General features: G+C 39.3%; 1 protein-coding gene and 1 long non-coding RNA gene across 6 annotated transcripts in view; both read left to right on the forward strand.

Annotated features, from left to right (window-relative positions):
* The first annotated feature begins 1,441 nt into the window (after positions 1-1,441).
* Positions 1,442-20,521, forward strand: part of sez6l2 (seizure related 6 homolog (mouse)-like 2) — a 30,137-nt gene continuing 11,057 nt past the window's right edge. Inside the window, exons 1-11 of one of the 5 annotated variants that reach the window (XM_022207504.2) lie at positions 1,442-1,705; positions 2,448-2,528; positions 2,693-2,821; positions 3,619-3,834; positions 10,735-10,868; positions 11,130-11,322; positions 13,432-13,617; positions 13,724-13,907; positions 14,946-15,109; positions 16,620-16,814; positions 19,628-19,766. In XM_022207504.2, the coding sequence (XP_022063196.1) occupies positions 2,471-2,528; positions 2,693-2,821; positions 3,619-3,834; positions 10,735-10,868; positions 11,130-11,322; positions 13,432-13,617; positions 13,724-13,907; positions 14,946-15,109; positions 16,620-16,814; positions 19,628-19,766 (1,598 nt within the window). In that variant the 5' untranslated portion in view covers positions 1,442-1,705; positions 2,448-2,470. Of the gene's footprint in view, positions 1,706-1,824; positions 1,968-2,447; positions 2,529-2,692; positions 2,822-3,618; positions 3,835-10,734; positions 10,869-11,129; positions 11,323-13,431; positions 13,618-13,723; positions 13,908-14,945; positions 15,110-16,619; positions 16,815-19,627; positions 19,767-20,521 lie in introns of those variants that run through there. The other 4 variants (XM_051941288.1, XM_051941289.1, XM_022207507.2 and 1 more) reach the window with 4 other exon arrangements.
* Positions 3,841-7,492, forward strand: LOC127531624 (uncharacterized). Its single transcript, XR_007938757.1, has 2 exons — positions 3,841-4,046; positions 7,079-7,492. It is a non-coding gene; the product is annotated as an uncharacterized LOC127531624 (long non-coding RNA).

Consider the following 20,521-nt stretch of genomic DNA (forward strand, 5'->3'; position numbering starts at 1 on the left):
CGCTAGCGTCTACCGGGAGTCACGTGACCAGATCTCGCATATCTGATTGGGAAATGGAAAGTGCCGTATCCGTAGGCCACAGGCTACGGGTACGGGTCCGTACCTCTAGCAACAACCCTTGAACAAATCACATATGACATGGTTTTATCTGGAATATTAACCAAATTACGTTGAATCACTTTCACATGTCTCATTTTTTTAAAAAACTGCAACTGAGAAGCTGCAATACATTCAGCTGCAACCAACAGTCATGCCACCAAAATATAGGAACTATTTTACTGAACTGCAGGCTGTGATTACTCAGAGCAAGTATGGAAACAAATTAGAGAGACTGAGAGCAAAACAAGAGATATCAGTCATAATATATACAGCATGGCTCCAAAACAGTCTAGGAAGGAACAGATTGTTGGAGGATTTATTCAGCAAGGTGAAATATCTTACTAGACTTGATGTGCAGAGTAATGTAAAAAAAAAAAACAGTTTGCAGTGGTTTGAAAAATACTATCAGTAAAACAGCTATATATGTAGAGCCACCTGTTTTCTCACTAGTGGCAACACCTGTGGAAAAAAGGCTGTACATGTTGATTCCATTTTGTTTTTCACTTTTTGTAAAATAACACAAATTCAACTTTTATTTTTCCTTTTCAAAATGTATCTATGGCTTTCTAATTTTGTTGTGCTGCTCAGAATATTTTTTCTCTTTTCTATATTTTTCACTTCAACGAAAAATTAGTCCACGTGAGAAAAAAAAATGTGTCAGAAGCAACAATAAGAAAAAGAGAAACTGTCTGGGTTTCAAAGGGTTAAAAATGTTAAAACTGTAGTGTTGCCTGATCAGTTGGGGGGGGGGATTGGCATTTTTGCTCTAAAGAAACTGATCTCTGCTCCAACTTTAATGAAGGACAGATCATGAAACAAAAAGTGTGAAAAATTGATTTACACCCAGTTTAATTGTGTGTTTAGAGAACGCAGTGAGCTGTACAAAGTTACTGTTATGCACAAGCAGATAACATAAATACATGCACGTCCGAGTGCGCGTGTGTGTGCATGTACACGCGTAGGGGTGTGGGTGGGAGGGCTTTTCCTCCCTGTGGGTTTATTTGAGCGGATTCGTTTCGGGGTTGCATCAGTGTGAATGATGTTGCTGGAAACGCCACCGGCTGCAGCCCCGTTACGCATCATAAATGGAGTCCCTCTAGCATACATTTTGCATTGGCTCTGCACCATCAGCCCCCACAGCTCATGTTTACGGTCCGCGTTCCATCGTAGCGCAAGCATCCACCCATTCCAGGAAAGCGCAGCGCAAAAATGTTCGTCATGCTGACCGTGTGGCACATACAGACCTTTTCAACGAGCAAACATACAGTATTTCACCCTGCTGCGTGCTGCGTGTCACATTCCTGTCAGGTTACCTTGATAACACCGCGCAGCTCTGGGTCTCCAACACACCGTGTCCGTGGACGCTCCTCCAGCGCTCAAAATGTGGAGAGCTGCCGCCGTGCGTCGCTGCAGTGACCGCGTCCCGCCGATAGGGCGCACCTGAAGCCTACACACAAATGCCCTCACATCATAGCCGAATGCGTCAAGCACACGGTAACCAGCTAGGGGCATCTCACCAGCACAAACCCCGCCGCGTTTTTCGGCCTAAAGCAACAGGATACCCACCAAGATAAAAGACCGCAGCCCGTCGGCCTGGAAGACGAAGGTAAGAGAGCGTTCAGCGCTAAAGAGATGCTCGTCGGTCTGACAGTGGTGGTGACTGATGTCAAAATCATCCTCCGCACAAAGAGGGCCCGGGGAGGTGCGAGTGATGCTGCCTCGTACAGCCCCATCATTCTGTCACACAACACGGCTGCTGTTTTCACCGAGGAAACGCCTCGAATGACAGCGGAGGAGCTTTTTGACTCGTTTCTCACCACTAGCAGGCCGATCACTCATGAAGGTTTTCCAGTGTACCTGCGGGGAAGGTGGGCTGCTTTGCTCAATTTTGGAATAGCGCATTTTCGGCATGTTGTTGCAGATTTGGCTGAAAAAATGCAGAGGGAGCAGCCTGAATATTTAACCTTAAACCGTGCACGATGCTCTTTTCTCCAGGAGCTGCACAGATATTTTATAATTATCTGAAGCCTGTGCTTCTGTGCTGTATAAATGAATGGAATATTTCAGATTGACTGAGTTGAGCTCTTCAGTAGCCTATCATCGCTGTGATCTCCTTATCCGAGTCATTGTGGCCTGTGTGATGTAAACATATGATCAGAGCTGAGAGACAATTTGACTGTCTGACAATTTGTTATCCATCGCCACTGCTGACATCATGGGGGATTTCTGTGCTTCTAGCACTAATTTATGTTATTAATAATCATTACAGTAACATGCAAGAGACAGTAATTGTCTGTTTATATTACATAATAGTTCACTAACCGACCTGCTCACTTTAACCTTCTCAGGTCATTCAGTTCCATCCAAAGCCATGGGGTTCACACGCCTTGCCGTGGTGCTGTCTGTCACTATGATCCACCTCGTTTCAGGTAACAGTTTGTGTTTCGTGTGTTTGATCTGGCACAATTATGCAGTATTGTCCTTATTTCACATATTGGAAAATTGGTCGTTTTTGTGTGCTTGCATGTCCTGCTAGATTTGTTTTTATGTTGGTGCGTGTGACAAAAGCAGTAACTGGTCCTGGTTATTTCAGGGATGAGCTTTATGACTACTGAGCCTGATACACCACCAACATCAACCCCAGATTCTTACCCACTGGGAGACCTGATCCATGCTGCCCTGCAGAGTAAAGAATACTTAGGACAGGCTCCTGCAGGCACAGGTACATAACACAGAGCTTTATGGCTTTATATAGGGTTCAGCCATGTGGGGTTTACAATACACTTTACGAGTAGTCAAAGGGACTGATATTGTAGTAAATATGAAAATGTTGGTGTCAGAATTTAGAATATCACATACTCCAAGCTATAACTTTATGAAAACATTTATGATATGTTTAATTAAAAGTGTTAGATGGTTGCTTATGATTGTGTAACCAGTCAGATCGCTCTGTGAGCAGGACCAGAGTGTCAAGAGATTTTGCTTCATCAAGCCCATGAAAGCACATTTTAAAATGCATTCACGTTGTTGGATTTCAATTGAAAATGGTGCAAGACACTAATAATCAGAAAAATACAGAATATCAGATCTAAATTAAGTCATCATCATATTATGACTGCAACTAATAGTTTAATCAAAGTGTTTTTTCATTTATAAGATATCAGAAAATGGTCAAAAATGTCAGTCATTGTGTGCTAATGCCCACGATGATGTCCTCAAATGTCTTGTTTTGTGCACAAACCTTGAGTTATTCAGTTTACTGTCACAGAGGAGTAAAGAAAAGCTGAAAATAACAACATTTAAGAAGCTAGAATCAGAGAATTTAAACATGTTTTTTCTTTTTAAAAATGCTTAAACTGGTGATTCAATAATCAACATAGCAGATGATTAATTCACTATAGTTGACAAATAATCAACTACTTAGTAATGGTACCTAATTCAGTCAAGGTACCACAGTATGGTGTGGTAGGTTGTCTATTGCAGATGACACACGTTGAGTTGAACGTTTCGGTTCTGCAGGTACCACTACCAACCCGACGCAGGCTGTGCCTCGACTTGACCAGACCGAGTCTACAGCTACAGCCATATCTCCGGGGCTCCTCACCACAGCTTTAAGCTCCTCCTCCGCTGCAGGCCAGACCAGATCCAGGAATACCATGTCCTTGCTGCCCATGGAGGAGGAGACCACCACCACTCTGATCACCACCACCACAATAACCACCATGCACATGCCAGGTACTTGAATGCCATCATCTGACTTCCTTTCAGGCCTCAGTGGTTTATCGATAAAGAAATGCTCGAAAACGAATTCCAGAATGTCACCTGCTGCTTTAGGGCTGCTCAGATTTTTTTCGCACTAAATCACGTTCCGTCCGTTCACAACTTCAGCAGCTTCTCTCTCAGCATCCCTTTGAAGAGAGAAAACCAAGAGGATGATGACAGAAAAGGTAAGATGATTCTTTCGTTAAACATTGAAGAACGACAACGGGTTACAATGTGAGTTCACGGTAAAGCTAAAAATGGATATGTGCTTTGTATTTGCTTTTTACAAAAATGCAGTAGTTTACATACAGTTCCTATCTTAAGTATTCACCCCCTTTGATGTTTTACCCTTTTATTGCTTTCATAAATCAATCATGGTCAATAAAATTTAGCTTTTTTAACAAAAAAAAATTATTGGAAAAAATTCTTTAATGTCAAAGTGAAAACAGATTTCTATAAAGTAATGTTAATGAAAGAAAATTATATAAATGAAAATAATTGTTTGCATAATTATTCACCCCCTTTTTAATTTAATGGTCTAATTCAATAGAAGTCCATCAAATTGTTACCAATAGTCTCACAATTAGTGAAATGAAGATCACTTGAGTGGTGCAGGTGTGTTTCAAGTGATTGAGTTGTAAAACAGCTGTGTCTGAAGGGTCCAGAGAGTGGTTGATCAGTATTCCTGGCTACCATTACACCATGAAGACAGAAGAACACTCTAAGCAACTCAGGGAAAGGGTTATTGAGAAGTACAATTCAGGGGATGGTTACAAAAAAATTTCCAAGGCACTGAACATCCCCCGGAGTTCAGTGAAATCAATTATCAAGAAATGGAAGGAATATGGCACTTGTGTGAATCTGCCTAGATCAGGCCGCCCTCGTAAACTGAGTGACCGTGCAAGTAGGAGACTAGTGAGAGAAGCCACCAAGACCCCTACAACTACTCTGAAGGAGTTACAAGCTTCAGCTGCTGAGATGGGAGAGACTGTGCATGTAGCAACTGCTGCCTGGGTTCTTCACCGGTCAAAGCTTTATGGGAGAGTGGGAATGAGAAAGCCACTGATGAAGAAAAGTCATATTAGATGTGGACTAGAGTTTGCCAAAAAGCACGTGGAAGACTCCATGGTCAAGTGGAAAAAGATTCTTTGGTCTGATGAGACCAAAATTGAGCTTTTTGGCCATCAGACAAGACGTCATGTTTGGCGGAAACCAAACAGTGCACATCACCAAAAACACACCATCCCCACTGTGAAGCATGGTGGTGGCAGCATCATGCTGTGGGGATGTTTCTCAGCAACTGGACCTGGAAGGCTTGTAAAGATAGAGGGCAGAATGATTGCTGCAAAATGCACTGAAATCCTGGGGGACAATCTTTTTTAGTCTGCAAGAGAACTACGTCTTGGGAGAAGATTTATTTTCCAGCAAGACAATGATCCAAAACATACTGCAAAAGCTACACAGGAATGGTTAAAAAAAGAACCAGGTAAATGTTCTGGAGTGGCCGAGTAAAAGCCCAGACCTCAATCCTATAGAGAATTTGTGGCTGGACTTGAAAAGGGCTGTTCTTGCCTGATACCCACGCAACCTGACAGAGCTTGAGCAGTTTTGCAAAGAAGAATGGAGCAAAATTGCAGTGGGCAGATGTGCAAGACTGATTGAGACCTATCCACACAGACTCACTGCTGTGATTGCAGCCAAAGGTGCATCTACTAAATACTGACTTGAAGGGGGTGAATAATTATGCAAACAATTATTTTCATTTATATAATTTTCTTTCATTAACATTACATTATAGAAATCTGTTTTTACTTTGACATTAAAGAGTTTTTTCCAATATTTTTTTGTTGAAAAAGCTAAATTTTATTGACCATGATTGATTTATGAAAGCAATAAAAGGGTAAAACATCAAAGGGGGTGAATACTTATGATAGGCACTGTAACTAGTCTGTATAATTCACATGTTTTAGCTATAATATATATAAATTTTTCATGTCATATATATATATATATATATATATATATAAACACAATGTCATACCTGTGTGTGTGCATATGTTTATCATGTCGTATGTGTACCATATCAGACCTGTATACATCAATATGTAAATTCACCATGTCATACTTGTATGTATCCATTTGAAAATTCTTTGTCATACCTGTGTGCGTGTGTGTGTGTGTGTGTGTGTGTATATATATATATATATAAATTCATTAAGTCATACCTGTGTGTGTGTGTGCGCGCGCGCATATATTCATTATATCATATGTGTGCATATCAATACATGAATTCACCATGTCAGACCTGTATATACCCATATGTGAATGCGCCATGTCATACCTGTGTGTATATATACACATATAAATCATGTCATGTGTATATATGAAGAGTTCATTTGCAAAAACAGATAACTCAGTTTTGATAAATTTTCAGAAAACTTTTTTTATTGTTTACTTGAGATAATATCAATCAAACTAAAGTTGAGTGGATTTGACTCTAGAAAAATACATGACAAAATAGAGAAAAAATAAATTATTAGTGTTGTTCTTATTATTATCTCAAGTAAACAATAAAAAAATGTGTTTTCTGAAAATGGAGTTACCTGTTTTTGCAAATGAACTCTTCATATCCACAAGTCAATTCATCATGTCATATGTATCCATATGGATATTCATCTTGTCATATCTGTATATATACACATGTAAATTCTTCATGTCATGTGTATATGTCCATATGTGTATATGTTCATATGCAAATTTAACATGTCATATCTGTACGTATGTACTTATGTAAATTCATCATGTCATATGTGTATACATTCATATGTTCATATGTAAATTTACCATGCCTTGTACATTGTTCTTTATTAAACCTTTATTTTATTCTCATTTTTCGCCTTATTGTACTTTTGTCATTCTTGTTCTGCATCTCTCATGCCTCATCTTTATCTAGCTGCTGAAACATTTAAATTTTCCCCACTGAAGGATCAATAAAGTTGATCTTATCTTTGGAGTCAGTCAATTACCTGATACTAATGTGAATTCATATTTTGTAGTATATGCATTATCCAGTATTGATTTTAGATTGTTAGCACACTGTTAAAGGTGGAATATTTTTAGTTTTGTTTGATAACGGTATCAGTGCAGCAATGCCGAGTTTGTGCTTTAGTTCTTTTTTCTGCAGGAATTAGGTGCTTTATTTATTCATACTTTTCAGGATTCATGCCTAAAACCTTTGGAGGGACACAAAGAAATGAAGGAATACGCTGACGACGATGAAGTTCAACCTTGTGTAGTCAGTGAATCGACCAGTCAATACACAATAGAAAATAACTACTGTAAAAAAGAAATCATGTAAGAATAACAGAAAATAATATAATTTTCCATAAATACATTTTCTAGCCCTTTTTCATGTTATTCTACATTGTACATCTATGTATTACATTATGCACATACGTTACACACATATAGAACATTTATGTAATTTACTGAAAACGAGAAAAAAATGCTTATGCATGTTGCTTTTTTGTGAATTACAGTGATAAACCAGTACATGTGCATATTCTAATTTTTTATTACCTTGGTTTCAGTCCAAATCAGTCCTGAAACCTATTAAACTTTGTGACCATAATTGCTTGACTTAACTCTGACTGGAATTATTTCTGGAAGAATGTTGTGAATGTGATGTTTTGATTCCGCTATGACCCTGGTCACATTGTCACATGAAAAGTTGCATATCCAAATTTTTGTTATGCATTTTAGTCATTGTTACAACAAATTAAAAAAATATTGCTGAGTATGAAAACAACTGAAAAAATGCCAACTAGGTGTATCCGTACATACAAAAACCAGCACTATTATTGTCTGCCTGTAAGAAAAACAGTCAACACATCCTCATGAACAGCAGACTAACACTGTCCCAATGATGGTCAGAAATACATTTACTGTTACAGCATTTTTTTCCATTGGCTTGAGTGTGCAGCTTCTCACAGAAGGTTGATGAGAAGTGCACGGCAACAGCTACAAATGGCATTTAAGGAAATGTGATGGAGCACGTTGAAGGGTCAGCTGATTTACAACAGATTCAGGCAGAGAAATGTCCTGCAAGATGAATGACCTGGGAAGTGTGTGTGTGAGAAAGAGAATGTTTGTCATTGCAGTTGTATCGTGTTTCTTTCTGGGAATTGTCATTCCTGTAAAGCACCTTATGGGAAATTTGCTTTTTTCATTACGTTCCGAGAGCTAAGAAGAATGGCATCACTCTCATGTTGCTACAATAAGCATTTAGTTGCTTAGCATTAAGAAAGGAAACAGCTCCAACCAAACTGGAACTGAACAACTGTATTTCAGTTTACCTACCAGGTAGTTTTAGAGTGTAAAAACAACAAGTTGTCATTCTAGCGAACTTTGTTGTTATATTTAAGTTCTTCACCTTGCGCAGACGGTACAGTGGTTGTGCTGGTGGTTAGCACTTTTGTCTTGCAGCTAGAAGATCCCTGGTTTGCGCCTCAGCCTTCCCAGGATCTTTGAGCATGGAGTTTGCATGTTCTCCCTGTGCATGCGTGGGTTTCTCTGAGTACTCTGGTTTCTTCCCACAGTCCAAAAATATGCTCAGGTTAATTGGTAACTCTGAATTGTCCTTAAGTGAATGCGAGTGTGATTGTTTGCCTCTATGTGGCCCTGCGATAGACTGGTGACCTTTCCAGAGTGTCCCCTGCCTTTGCCCAAAGGTCAGCTGGGATAGGCTCAAGCCCCTCAGCGACTCTAATGAGAATTAAGCGGAGTATAGATCATGAATGAATGGATGGATGTGAGAAACTCATAAATACTAGAAGAAAAATCAAAATGACTGAGCATTCCCACCACTGATGAGCCAAAAACACAGATTCCCAGGATTTCATATGTAACAAACCTGAACACTCAGTCCTTGCATTGAGCAGGTTGGAGCTTTCTGCATCATTATTCTGAATTACTACAGTATTCTAACTTACTGCTATGTAGCATCAAATAGTTTTACAATGTTTGAGTCGGAGGTGAGCTAGTTCTCTCAAGTTGCAAAAAGTGAGGAGAGGTGGATGAGGTGAGACTTCATAGATCTGCACATTTTAAATGAAATAGTGATGCAGATAAAGCTAAGCTATTTCAGAGCAGGAAGGGATCATTTTCATGGAAAAAGCTTACAGATATGCAATTTGTATACACAGAGATGAGTTTTTAATGTTTAATCAATGACAGGAGACAAAAACGAAAAAACATTTAATATGTCACATATGGTGCTTTAATTGTTGCTGTCAGTACTATTATAAAGGGTTGCCAGGAATTGCATTCTTCTTAAACAGTTAGCAGTATCTGCAAGTTATGCAGTCTAGAAAAGTTACTTACAAATACTATCAGCTGCCACGGACTGTCAGGTTGTTTTTTTGGTTTTAGATTTCACATCCAAAGACGAAACAGAAATTTGTTACTCCTTGTCCCTTACATGAGATGAAACTGTCTGTGCTTTCTGTTTGTGGTGACTATATTTACAAAAAATGTACTAAATATAAGCCTTGCACAAATGTGTAAACCTATTTAAGTTATCTATTTTCTGCCTGAATGCAAATGTATGGATATTTAAGGCAAATATGTGCTCACTTTCATTTGATTTATAAAACAACCAAACACAGCTACGCGTTTTAAGATTTTGCAGATGATGAGGCATCTTTATAAATACTCAGTTTAGATAATCAGGAGTGTAGGAGGCATCCAGAGACTCAGTAAAGACACAGTTTAATAAAAGATCTGAATATAACATCTCTCCAATCTTTGCTCTCAAGTCCTCATCCAAAAAACGGGTTACAGGTTTGTTTTCATGCTTTATCTGCAGTTTTAGAGTCTGATAGAGTGTTTAAGCGCAACAAATATATGGTAACTCGTAACCCAATTAATGATTACGTATTCCTTCTAATCCTATCTCGTTTCACACTGTACAAAGTGTGAATTATCTCTGTGGCCACATTGACTACACACATGTTCACAGTGTACTTTAATCCCAACAATCCTTTGACTGGCTGGAAAAATATCAGTTGAGTCCAAAAACATGCTCAGGTTAATTGGTAACTTTAAATTGTCCTTAGGTGAATGCAAGTGTGATTGTTTGTCTCTATGTGGCCCTGCGATAGACTGGTGACCTGTCCCGAGTGTCTCCTATCTTTGCCCAAAGATTCACTGCGATAGGCTCAAGCCCCTCAGCGACTCTAATGAGGATTAAGCGGTGTATAGATAATGGATGAATGGATGGATGCAAGAAGTTCATAAATACTAGAAGAAAAATCAAAATGACTGAGCATTCCCACCAATGATGGACCAGAAACACAGACTCCCAGGATTTCATATGTAACAAACCTGAACACTCAGTCCTTGCATTGAGCAGGTTGGAGCTTTCTGCATCATTATTCTGAATTACTACAGTATTCTAACTTGCTGCTATGTAGCATCAAGTAGTTTTACAGTGTTGGAGTCGGAGGTTAGCTGGTGTGCTCAAGAGAAACAGTCTTGACATTGTTAATGTGATGAATGACTATTCTAGCTGGAAACAGCTGATTTTAAGGGAATATCTACATAGGGGCACAGAGGCCCTTTTCAAGCAACCATCAGTCCTGTTTTCTAATGATACATTGTGTTAGCTAATGGTGTTGAAAGGATAATTGATGATTAGAAATCCCTTGTGCAATTATGTTAGCACATGAATAAAAGATTGAGCTTTCATGGAAAACAAAAAATTGTCTGGGTGACCCCAAACTTTTCAACAGTAGTGCCACTTGTAAAAATATTTCTCGACACACATTTTAATTTCTTCTTCTCTCACTCACTCTCTCTTTTTGTTTTTTACAGTACAATGCAACGCCACTTTGTCTGCAATGGAGGATGTTGTCGAGTCACCAGATCCTGCATCCTCGTCGTCTTTTTCTCCTTTGGAATGCACCTACAGCATTACTGTGTATGCGGGTTATGGTGTGGAAATTCAGGTAAAGTGCAATATGAATCCATAAAGTTGATATTTGTATTACACAAATATAGTTGAATTTAGAACTACTATTTGTGTTCATCTCAGTGGTGCAACATTTGCATCACCAGACTGCAACATTGATCGGTTTGTCTTCTTCTTCTTCTGCATGATAAGTGTGTATCAGTGTCAGTGGGATTATTTCACAAACTGCTGATTGACATGTTTATTTATTCAGGACGGCTTACAGAACAAGATCCATGTGTTCTCTTTCTGCCTCCAGGTGAGGAAGGCCAACCTCTCTAAGGATGAGTCTCTGACCATCATGGGCTACGGAGGTTCAGGACCAGAGCTGTTGGCCAATGAGACCCTGATGAAAGAGGGCCAGGTGATCCGCAGTACAACCAACCAGGTGTACATTCACTACCGCAGCCTCCGACAGACCAACCATGGCATGTTCAGCCTCCACTATCAAGGTAAATGAACCCACAAGATGAATAGAAGAGGAGATAGATCTCTGTGAAGACTTCACACAAGTTTTCTTTCCAACTGAATACAGCACCAGATTTACTCAGAGAATGTTTTCTGCGGTTGGAATAAAAGCCTACATAGACACAGAAAGCACAGGAGCATAGAGGATTTCTCTTTAAATTTTTAAAAATTTCTAAATGAGGCTGCACAGAGGCTGGGTGGTTATCACTTTTGCCTTATAGGTAGAAGATCCCCGGTTCATGTCCCAGCCTGGAATCTTTCTGCATGGATCATGTATGTTCTCCCTGTGCATGCGTGGGTTTTCTCTGGGTTCTTCGGCTTCCTCCCACAATCCAAAAACATGCTCAGGTTAATTGGTCAGTCTAAATTGTCCATAGGTGTTAATGTGAGTGTGATTGTTTGTCTCAATGTGTAGCCCTGGGATAGACTGGTGACCTGTCCAGTATGTCCCCTGCCTTCCCCCTAAATCAGCTGGGATAGACTCCAGCCCACCCGCAACCCTAATGAGGATTAAACAGTGTATAGTTAATGGATTGATGGAAGTTTCCAAATGAGACATTATCTTCTTGCGCCTCTATTCTCTAAACTTTTCCTTGTTTTGCCAAGCAACACTGACCTTTACACAGTGGGTTATGTTAAGCAAATTAGAGAAGAATAACAACATTTCTGAAGGATCAAGGGAGAAAGGTTTAGGTAATCAGACTTCAGTAGTATCGTCATAAAAGGAGGATAAACGATGCAGGTGTTGGTGAACAGACAAGTGGAGGGCAATGGCACCTGCTCAGTCACGTCACCTCGGACAAATCTATCTATAAAGGTGGTGATGGGGGAGGCTAAGATTAAAATAACACCATTTATCAGAGCCAGAAACGCTAAAAACAGAAGAATTGTCCTTTTAAAGGTCTTTGAACTACTCGTCTTTGACAGGTTGTTCAGTCAGAAAATGCCACCAAATTTATGCTCAAAATCAGGACATTTTTAAAAAATGACTTTATTCTCGGGCTGCACAGTGGGATAGTGGTTAGCACTTTCGCCTTGCAGCAAGAACATCCCCGCTTCAAATCCCAGGGTGGGCCTGGGATCTTTCTGCATGGAGTTTGCATGTTCTCCCTGTGTATGCGTGGGTTTTCTCCTGGTACTCCGGCTTCCTCCCACAGTCCAAAAATATGCTGAGGCTAATTGAGTACTCTAAATTGCCCCTAGGTGTGAATGTGAGTGTGACTGTTTGTCTGTATATGTAGTCCTGTGACAGACTGGCGACCTGTCCAGGGTGTCCCCTGCCTTCACTCGAGTCAGCTGAGATAGGCTCCAGCACCCCCGCGACCCTAGTGAGGATACAGCGGTGTATAGAGAATGGATGGATGGACTTTATTCTACATGTCTTATGTAGAAATTTGACAGAGATAATCCTGTTTGCTTTAATAAAATTCTGTAAAAATAAATAAATAAAATTCTGCATCCTTTGACTCAACTTCAGTGATAGAAGTGGTTCAGCTTTGTAAAACAGTTAAGTCACAAAAATTCAGGGATTTTTTTGGATGAGTTGGACTGAACTGCAAGCTGTACTTATGCAGGTATAAAAGGCCATAGTATGGCAACAAAATACAAATGAAAGTATAATCATATAATATTGGTCTGTAGAATCACATACAAAAATGTTACACATGTTCATTGTACTTTTCCAAGAAATAAAACTTTTTCTTTTTTTAATGTTTTGTTGCTCTATGATTTTTGTTATACTGCGCTAAATACAAGTTGGAGTTCTCATGGTTGTGCTGTTTCCATAGAGGGGCAGGACTTTATATTTTGCCAGAAACAGTGCAAAAACATCAACAATCTGCCTGGGGTTCAAAGTGTTAAAGAAAGACATCACAAAGATTTCAAGATTTAAAGATGAACACCCAGCTGATTAACTTCTAGAATGTGGAGGGAAAACTGAATGTTCAGGAATAATGACACATGGAAACTGTGAAAGAGGGGAAATGAAATTGTAGATGAAAGTGAGAAAGATGATCAGAGAGTAGAAAATCACCAAGAGAAGCTGCTTTGAAACTTTAATGAAACTATTCATTTTCCTCTACCTCCATCATCAGCCTTCCTGCTCTCCTGCCCGTTCCCTCTGTCACCTGAGGGCGGCGGAGTTACGGTGACGGACATCCACCCTGGAGGTCAGGCCCACTTCCACTGTGATCCAGGTTTCCAGGTTCGAGGCCATGAGGTGGCAACATGTGTGAACACAACACAGCCGCACTGGAGCACCCCTGAGCCTCAATGTGTCGGTTCGTACACGGATTTTTATTAAATGTGCCAAAACTGGAGAGGTTTTTTGTTCATTAGTGAGGTGGAATTTGTAAAATATTATGTGGGTTATTATTATTCTCTCAGCTGTGTCCTGTGGAGGGTGGATTCGTAATGCTACTGTGGGACGGATCCTGTCTCCACCTCCTCCATCTGTCAGCAACCACAGTAATGGAAATAATCTGAGCTGCCACTGGTTGATAGAAGCCAAAGAGGGACACAGACTCCACCTACATTTTGAGAGGATTGCACTGGATGAAGACGATGATAAGTAAGTTTGTGTTTCTACAAGGCTTCAATCTGTCTGTCTGGTTTACATATGACAGAATATGTCATCTGAACCTTTCTAAGTCAACACAGAGAATGCCCATTGCTTAAAACTTCTTTTTAAAATTATTTTAAGGCATTATTTTTAGTTTTGGCATCTCAGACAAGTATGTTCTTACAGATTTTGGACAGTCAGATATTAGATTATTGTTCTTTTTTTTTTTTTTAGCTTAATTAACAATTCTAAAGTTAAACATTGGTAAAATTATCAAATTCACACTCAAAATTTACACAATAGGCTGTCACCTATCTTTAGTGCTGTGCAAATTATGGTATTTTGCCCTTTGTTGCCTACAGGAGGCAGTAGAATTCTTTGGCTGATTCTTGTTCTTTTTATTTCTCACACAAACTGCCCACTATCGTTAGTACCATAATCACAAATAAAAAAGAGAACAAGTAAAAGAAACTGTTTATGTCATCTCAAAAAGCATAAAATAAGCCATTAAAATTAATTTCTAACTTAATGAAAACTTTGATGAAAAGTGGATTTCAGAATCAGAAATTGCTTTATTGATCCCAGAGGGCAAATTGCTTACATTACAGTTGCTTCTATTCAAAGCCTTAGAAATTTAAGTTAACAAGTTGGAATATATGTACTAAACATATAAACATAAGTAGAAAATATAAACGTAGAAAGTAAAATATGCTTAGTTCTAAGGAAAATATTACAAGATATATAGACTTGGCTTTATGTTTTCTAAAAATAAAAGTAAAATCAAAATGTAAGTATACAATAAATGGTAATTTATCTTTATTTGAACTTATGTTTGTGTTATTATACATATAATTAGTTACTGTAGTTATTGCACATTATTGAATGAAAAAATTCTACACTAGTGTCCTACATGTTAACCTATTTATGTTGATTTTCCATCAACCTGCTGTCTGTGCACAGTTATACATTCCTTATTTAGGCACATATCATAGCATCTCTGTCTTTTGGAGCTCACCGCCAGGTGTCTTTGTGATTTATTCCTCTCAGGTTAATTGTGCGCAGTGGAAACAGTTCCCTGTCTCTGCCGCTCTTTGACTCAGACCTGGATGACGTCCCAGAACGTGGGCTGCTGAGTGAGAGCTCCACTCTGTACCTGGAGCTCACAGCTGACTCCTCCTCCATCCCTCTGCTGCTGGCGCTGCGATATGAGGGTGAGGAGAGACTCTTAACATCCTTTGGCTTGTATGAGGTCTTCTGCACATTCAATTGCACATCCTTCTAATCTGCTTGTACAATATTGAAAACCTGGGTCAGCATTCTGCCTGAAAGAAATTGATTAAGTACTAAATTACCGGAAACTACCATTTCTTCAAAATCTTGAAGGTTTTACTTGTTGCAAGGTTTTTTTTCAAAAGTTGACCTTTCTAATTTATGGATAATTTAGCCATTCAAGAGGCTACAGCCTTTCAGAAAACAAAGGCTTTCTTCACTCAAATTTTTTACAGTCTGCCCACGTTTCAGTGGGATTTATTTTAGAGACTCACAACTGAAGCTTGTAGCACCTCATACCTGTGCTTTTTCTTGCCAAGCTGATTTGAGATTCTGGCTCTGTCTGAGTGAAAAATTCCACTGCTCATTCTTCAATTAAATATAAATATGCTTGCTTAACCCTCTGAAGCTGTTTCTGACTATTTTTACTCACTGTGGGCTCATTTCTCACAGCAATATAAAGTCTTGCACCTCTATGGAAACTGCACGACCATAGCTAGAAGTAGACTAAAACATAGAAATTGAAATGGCTTGAATAAACATGTACATTATTTGTTTCCATACTAACTATAAACTGTTAACACAGCCTGCAGTTCAGTCTAGTTCAGTGGAAAAATCAGATTTTTTTGTCATATTGCTGTTGGTCACAACTGAGTCACTAATGGTATGTCAGATGCACAAAGAAGCACAGCATTTTGTATTTCGTAGACAAACTACTTGAAGCAAATTTTAAATTTTGGTATTTTTGGTAACTTTCTAAATGAGACATGTAGAACAAGAAAAGCACTCAGAACAGTATTCCGCCAAAGTTACTCAGTCGTTGTATCATTTCCAATGGCTGAAACCTTGAAACAATTTCTGACATAAATCACTGCTCTATAGAATGTCACCATTTACTATAGTGACACTGTGCCACTATCTCGCAATGATACAGAAATCTGCATCACTGCCATATCTAATCAGTTGGTCCTTGTGTCATTTCTGACCCTCCCTTAAAATTTCATCCAAATCAGTTTGTCCGTTTTCGAGTAATGTTGCAATCAGACAGATGGACAGACAACCAGACAGACAGACAAATGTACGGCGATTGTCACATAACTCCACTGTTCCTTGGCGGAGTAATAAAGTGATTTTGATGAAACATCAGAATTTTACGCTAAGATTTGCTTAGGTGTTCAGACTGAGTAGCAGATGAGTAGATCAATGACTGTCAAAAGGTTCAAAATCTATTTAATATTTGCTGTTTCAGGTTCTGATGAGTTGCATTATTTTGGCTATTTTTCAAAAACAACATGTCTTTCAAATTTGCCGACAGATTTTAGGATTCAGAGTTTTTTTTCCCATCAAACTGGCGTAGAACTACTAAAATACAAAACAGTGGTAATTGGAAAATACTAAAACTGATCAGTATATTCATACAAGCTTTATGTCAATTTTTTTTTCTTTTTTCAGCTTTCGATGATGAGCACTGCTGGGAGCCCTACATGCCTCATGGAAACTTCAGCAGCAGTGACATCTCATATCAGCTGGGCACCACCGTCACCTTCACCTGTTCTCCGGGCTTCGTCATGGAACAAGGTTCAGGTACCATTGAGTGTGTCGACCCCAGCAATCCCCACTGGAATGACAGCGAGCCTGTGTGCAGAGGTGAGTTTCAGGATGGAGCTTTGAGTGCATTTCAGATAGGCAGATCCAGTAACATGTCGAAATCAAATTGCTTCTTGTTTCAAGCTGTCCTTATCTTACTCTTTATTTCTTGGCTTCATTTCTGGATTTAACTAAAACTAATTGTGTTACTATTGTATATTCACTGTATATAGCAGGCGGAGGTTTTTAAGTTATTTGAAAGACCTTTCATTCATTACAATGTATGAATTGTGTTGAGCAAACAAATTTAAGCTTAACCCCCCCATCAGTACACGTGCCAAAACGTGTACTGATGGGGGTCCAGCTGGACCCCAATCTGTACACTTGGGGTCCAGCTGGACCCCAGTAGTATTTCATCTGTTTCACATTTCTGTACCTGCCCATGTCCTCTCAATATATATTATCTTAAAACATGTGTCGCCTAGATACAAATATGAAAGAAATATGATTGTTTGTCCTGTTTGTCCTATTTTAAGTTCCTGTATTGTTTTTAGCAAGCATACATAAAAAAGATGCACAGTTTGGCTAGGGTCTGCACAGTGGTGTGGTGTTTAGCACTTTCACCTTGCATCTAGGAAATCCCTGGTTTGTGTCCCGGCCTTCCCGAGATCTTTCTGCATGGATTCTCTATGTTCTCTCTCTCCCATGGTCCAAAATATGCTGAGGCTATTTGATTACTCTAAATTGCCCATAGGTGTGAGTATGATTGTTTGTCTGTACATGTAGCCTTGTAATAGACTGATGGCCTGTCCAGGGTGTCCCCTGCCTCCCCCCTGAGTCAGCTTAGATAGACTCCAGCCCCCATGACTCTAATGATGACTAAGTGGTGTACAGATAATGGATGGATGCACAGTCCAGATGGGGTCCACATGAACCCCAAACGATTGTTTTATATATACACCACAAACCTGGTTGGAATCAAATAAGCTTTGGTTTATGTGATGGCAGTTAGGTGGTTGACAATTACCAGGACTGAAAAATCCAACTTGCAAATAAAAAGATATGACAAGTTATATGCACCTGGGGTCTGCTTGGACCCCAGGTGTACTGATGAGGGTTAAAATCAGGACATTTTATGCAAATCACTTTATTCTACATGTCTCATTTAGAAATTACCAAAAAATTAACCCGTTTGCTATAATCAAATTCTGCATAAAACAAAAAATTCTACACTCTTTTACTCAACTTGAAAGCTATAAATGGATCAGCTTTGACAAACAGTCATGTCACAAAAGTTTTTGCTGAGCATGGTTGAACTGCATACTGTGATCACACAGTGTAGATAAGGAAAGTGTGGCAACTAATTAAAAATACAGTACAGTATAACCATGTAATATTGATCTGTATAAACACCTTAATTGTTTTTTTCTCCAGTGTAGGTAGCACATGAGATCAGATACAAAAATGCTGCAGCTATATGTTGATTATTTTTTTTATTCTATAATTGTCAATTAAAGGAATTCAACTTTATCTTTTTTCTTTTCTTTTTATAATTTATTGCTGTATAATGCAGTTATACTGCACAAAATACATTTTTTTTGTTCTCTCAGCAGTTTATGAAATCAATGTGTGTCTCTGATCAAACTTTCTCTCTTTCTTCTTCCTGTTAATTTCTTGGCTTCATCTCTGTATTTTAGCTAAAGCTAAATGTCACTAATCCATATTTACATAGCGCATGGAATTTTGTTAGTTTTTTTGCATGTCTTTTCATTCATTAAAATGCAAACTGACTGAATTGGGTTGAGACGAGCGTATGCAGCTTCAAGATGTGGCCACGCTGACTGTGTCATTGTCATCTGCTGATCCGCTAGCATGCTGTGAAAACTGAGAGGCTGTGATAGATACGAAGCTGGCAGAGACTTTGCACTGGGTCAAGGACTGGCTGAAAACACAGGTGCTATCATTTCAACTAAGCATTAAAAAGGATACATAGACATGGGGTGGCATGGCTCAGTGGGTAGAGTGGCCGTCTTGTAACTTGAAGGTTGCTGGTTTGGTCCTTGGCCCCTCGTGCTCATGTTGAGGTGTCCCTGAGCAAGACACTTAACCCCAAGTTGCTCCTGGTGGGTTGTGGTTAACGCCTTGCATGGCAGTTTCAGCCATCAATGGGTGAATGTGATGTATCATGTAAAGCGCTTTGGATAAAAGCGCTATATAAATACAACCATTTACATGAAGCCATATGCTGCACTGTGTTTTTTCCTTACAGGGAAGCATGAGCAGCTCTCGTACTCGGTGATGTAGACAATTGAATGGTGGGATATCAGCAGACTGATTGGCTTGAGCATCCATGTGTGGTAGAGGGTTTCTCTGTCGTTGATGATGGATCCACTGGTGGTTGCTTCAATCTGAGATTGTTTATATCAAAACTGTTTATGAAAGTTTACTCCCCATTATCTTGATTCTGGCAATTTGTGTGAAGTCAGCTGTAGCCTCCAAACACCGTCAAATTGCACTTACACATTAAAGCAGAAGCATCATTCCCCTACTGACACACTTTCCTAGCTGTCTATGTTGTGTCACGCTACAAGCAACCATATCTGTTGTCAAGAAATAAGGTAATAGTGTTAAAGTGATCATTCTTCGCATTCAGTAATTCTTCTGCAAGTAGATTAACCACTGTTTGATTTGTTGTAGCAGGATGGAAGTGCACGCATGATGCAATGCCTTTAATCTTTATTCTCTCTTTTTTTTTTGTTTTCTCTCTGCTCCATCCTTCTAGAGTTGCTTTCCTTGTTCCCATTTCTCTTGTAACTTCATCACTGCAAAATTCTCAATGTCCTCACCACAGTTCCTCTGCTCTGCTCTGTCAGCTCTGTGTGGAGGGGAGCTGACTGAGCCCGCTGGCACCATCCTGTCTCCTGATTGGCCCCAGAGTTACTCCAAGGGGCTGGACTGTGTGTGGCAGATCCATGGCAATGAGGAGAAACGCATTGAACTGGACGTCCAGATGTGAGTCTCTTCAGATTTTGGGAAATGGGTATTGTGCTGTAGTCACATATACATCAAGTGTCTCTGCAAATAGAGTAACATTTACTTAACAAATGTGTCGAAATGCACACTGAATCAAACATCTGGAAAGCTAAATGTAGTTTGGCAATCTTTATCATTAAGAGTATGTTTCATATCTAAAGTGTTAAACCTTTATGCATTGTAAGAAATGCTGCCCGTAAGTGAGAAAGAAAATCCTGAAAAGCCTTGGATGTGTTTTTAGCTCTGCTTGTTGCTGGGAGTGTCACTCTGCTCTCATCATAAAATCTAAAGATTAGCTTCTTTATTATTCAGTGTGTACAGTAATCTCTTCATGCTGCCAAGCTCATCATCTAACAGGCCAGTGGTTTGGAGTGAAAGATAATTTAAAAAATGGAAGTGTTGACGGATAAATGTGCCTCAGAGTAAAAGCGTCACAGCACTCATGTGACTGATTACAAAAAAATCCTTAAAGCTGGAGTATGCAAATTATCAAGGAGGCATTTCTGTTTGTTATACAGTATATATTGAAGGTCTCTTTACATCCTGACTGCAATAAATAAATTAAATGTTCTGGGGCCTCATTTATAAAACATTGCGTAGGATCCATACTAAAGTTTGCGTACGCCGATAATACGACATGGGCGTATGCCCTTCGCCCCTGATTTATAAAACTTTGCGTAAGCACAGCTGCATGCAATTTCTTGATAAATCAGACACCAGCTGGAAGATTGCAC

This window comes from Acanthochromis polyacanthus, chromosome 21 (genome assembly GCF_021347895.1).
Source record: "Acanthochromis polyacanthus isolate Apoly-LR-REF ecotype Palm Island chromosome 21, KAUST_Apoly_ChrSc, whole genome shotgun sequence".
Classification (NCBI taxonomy): domain Eukaryota; kingdom Metazoa; phylum Chordata; class Actinopteri; family Pomacentridae; genus Acanthochromis; species Acanthochromis polyacanthus.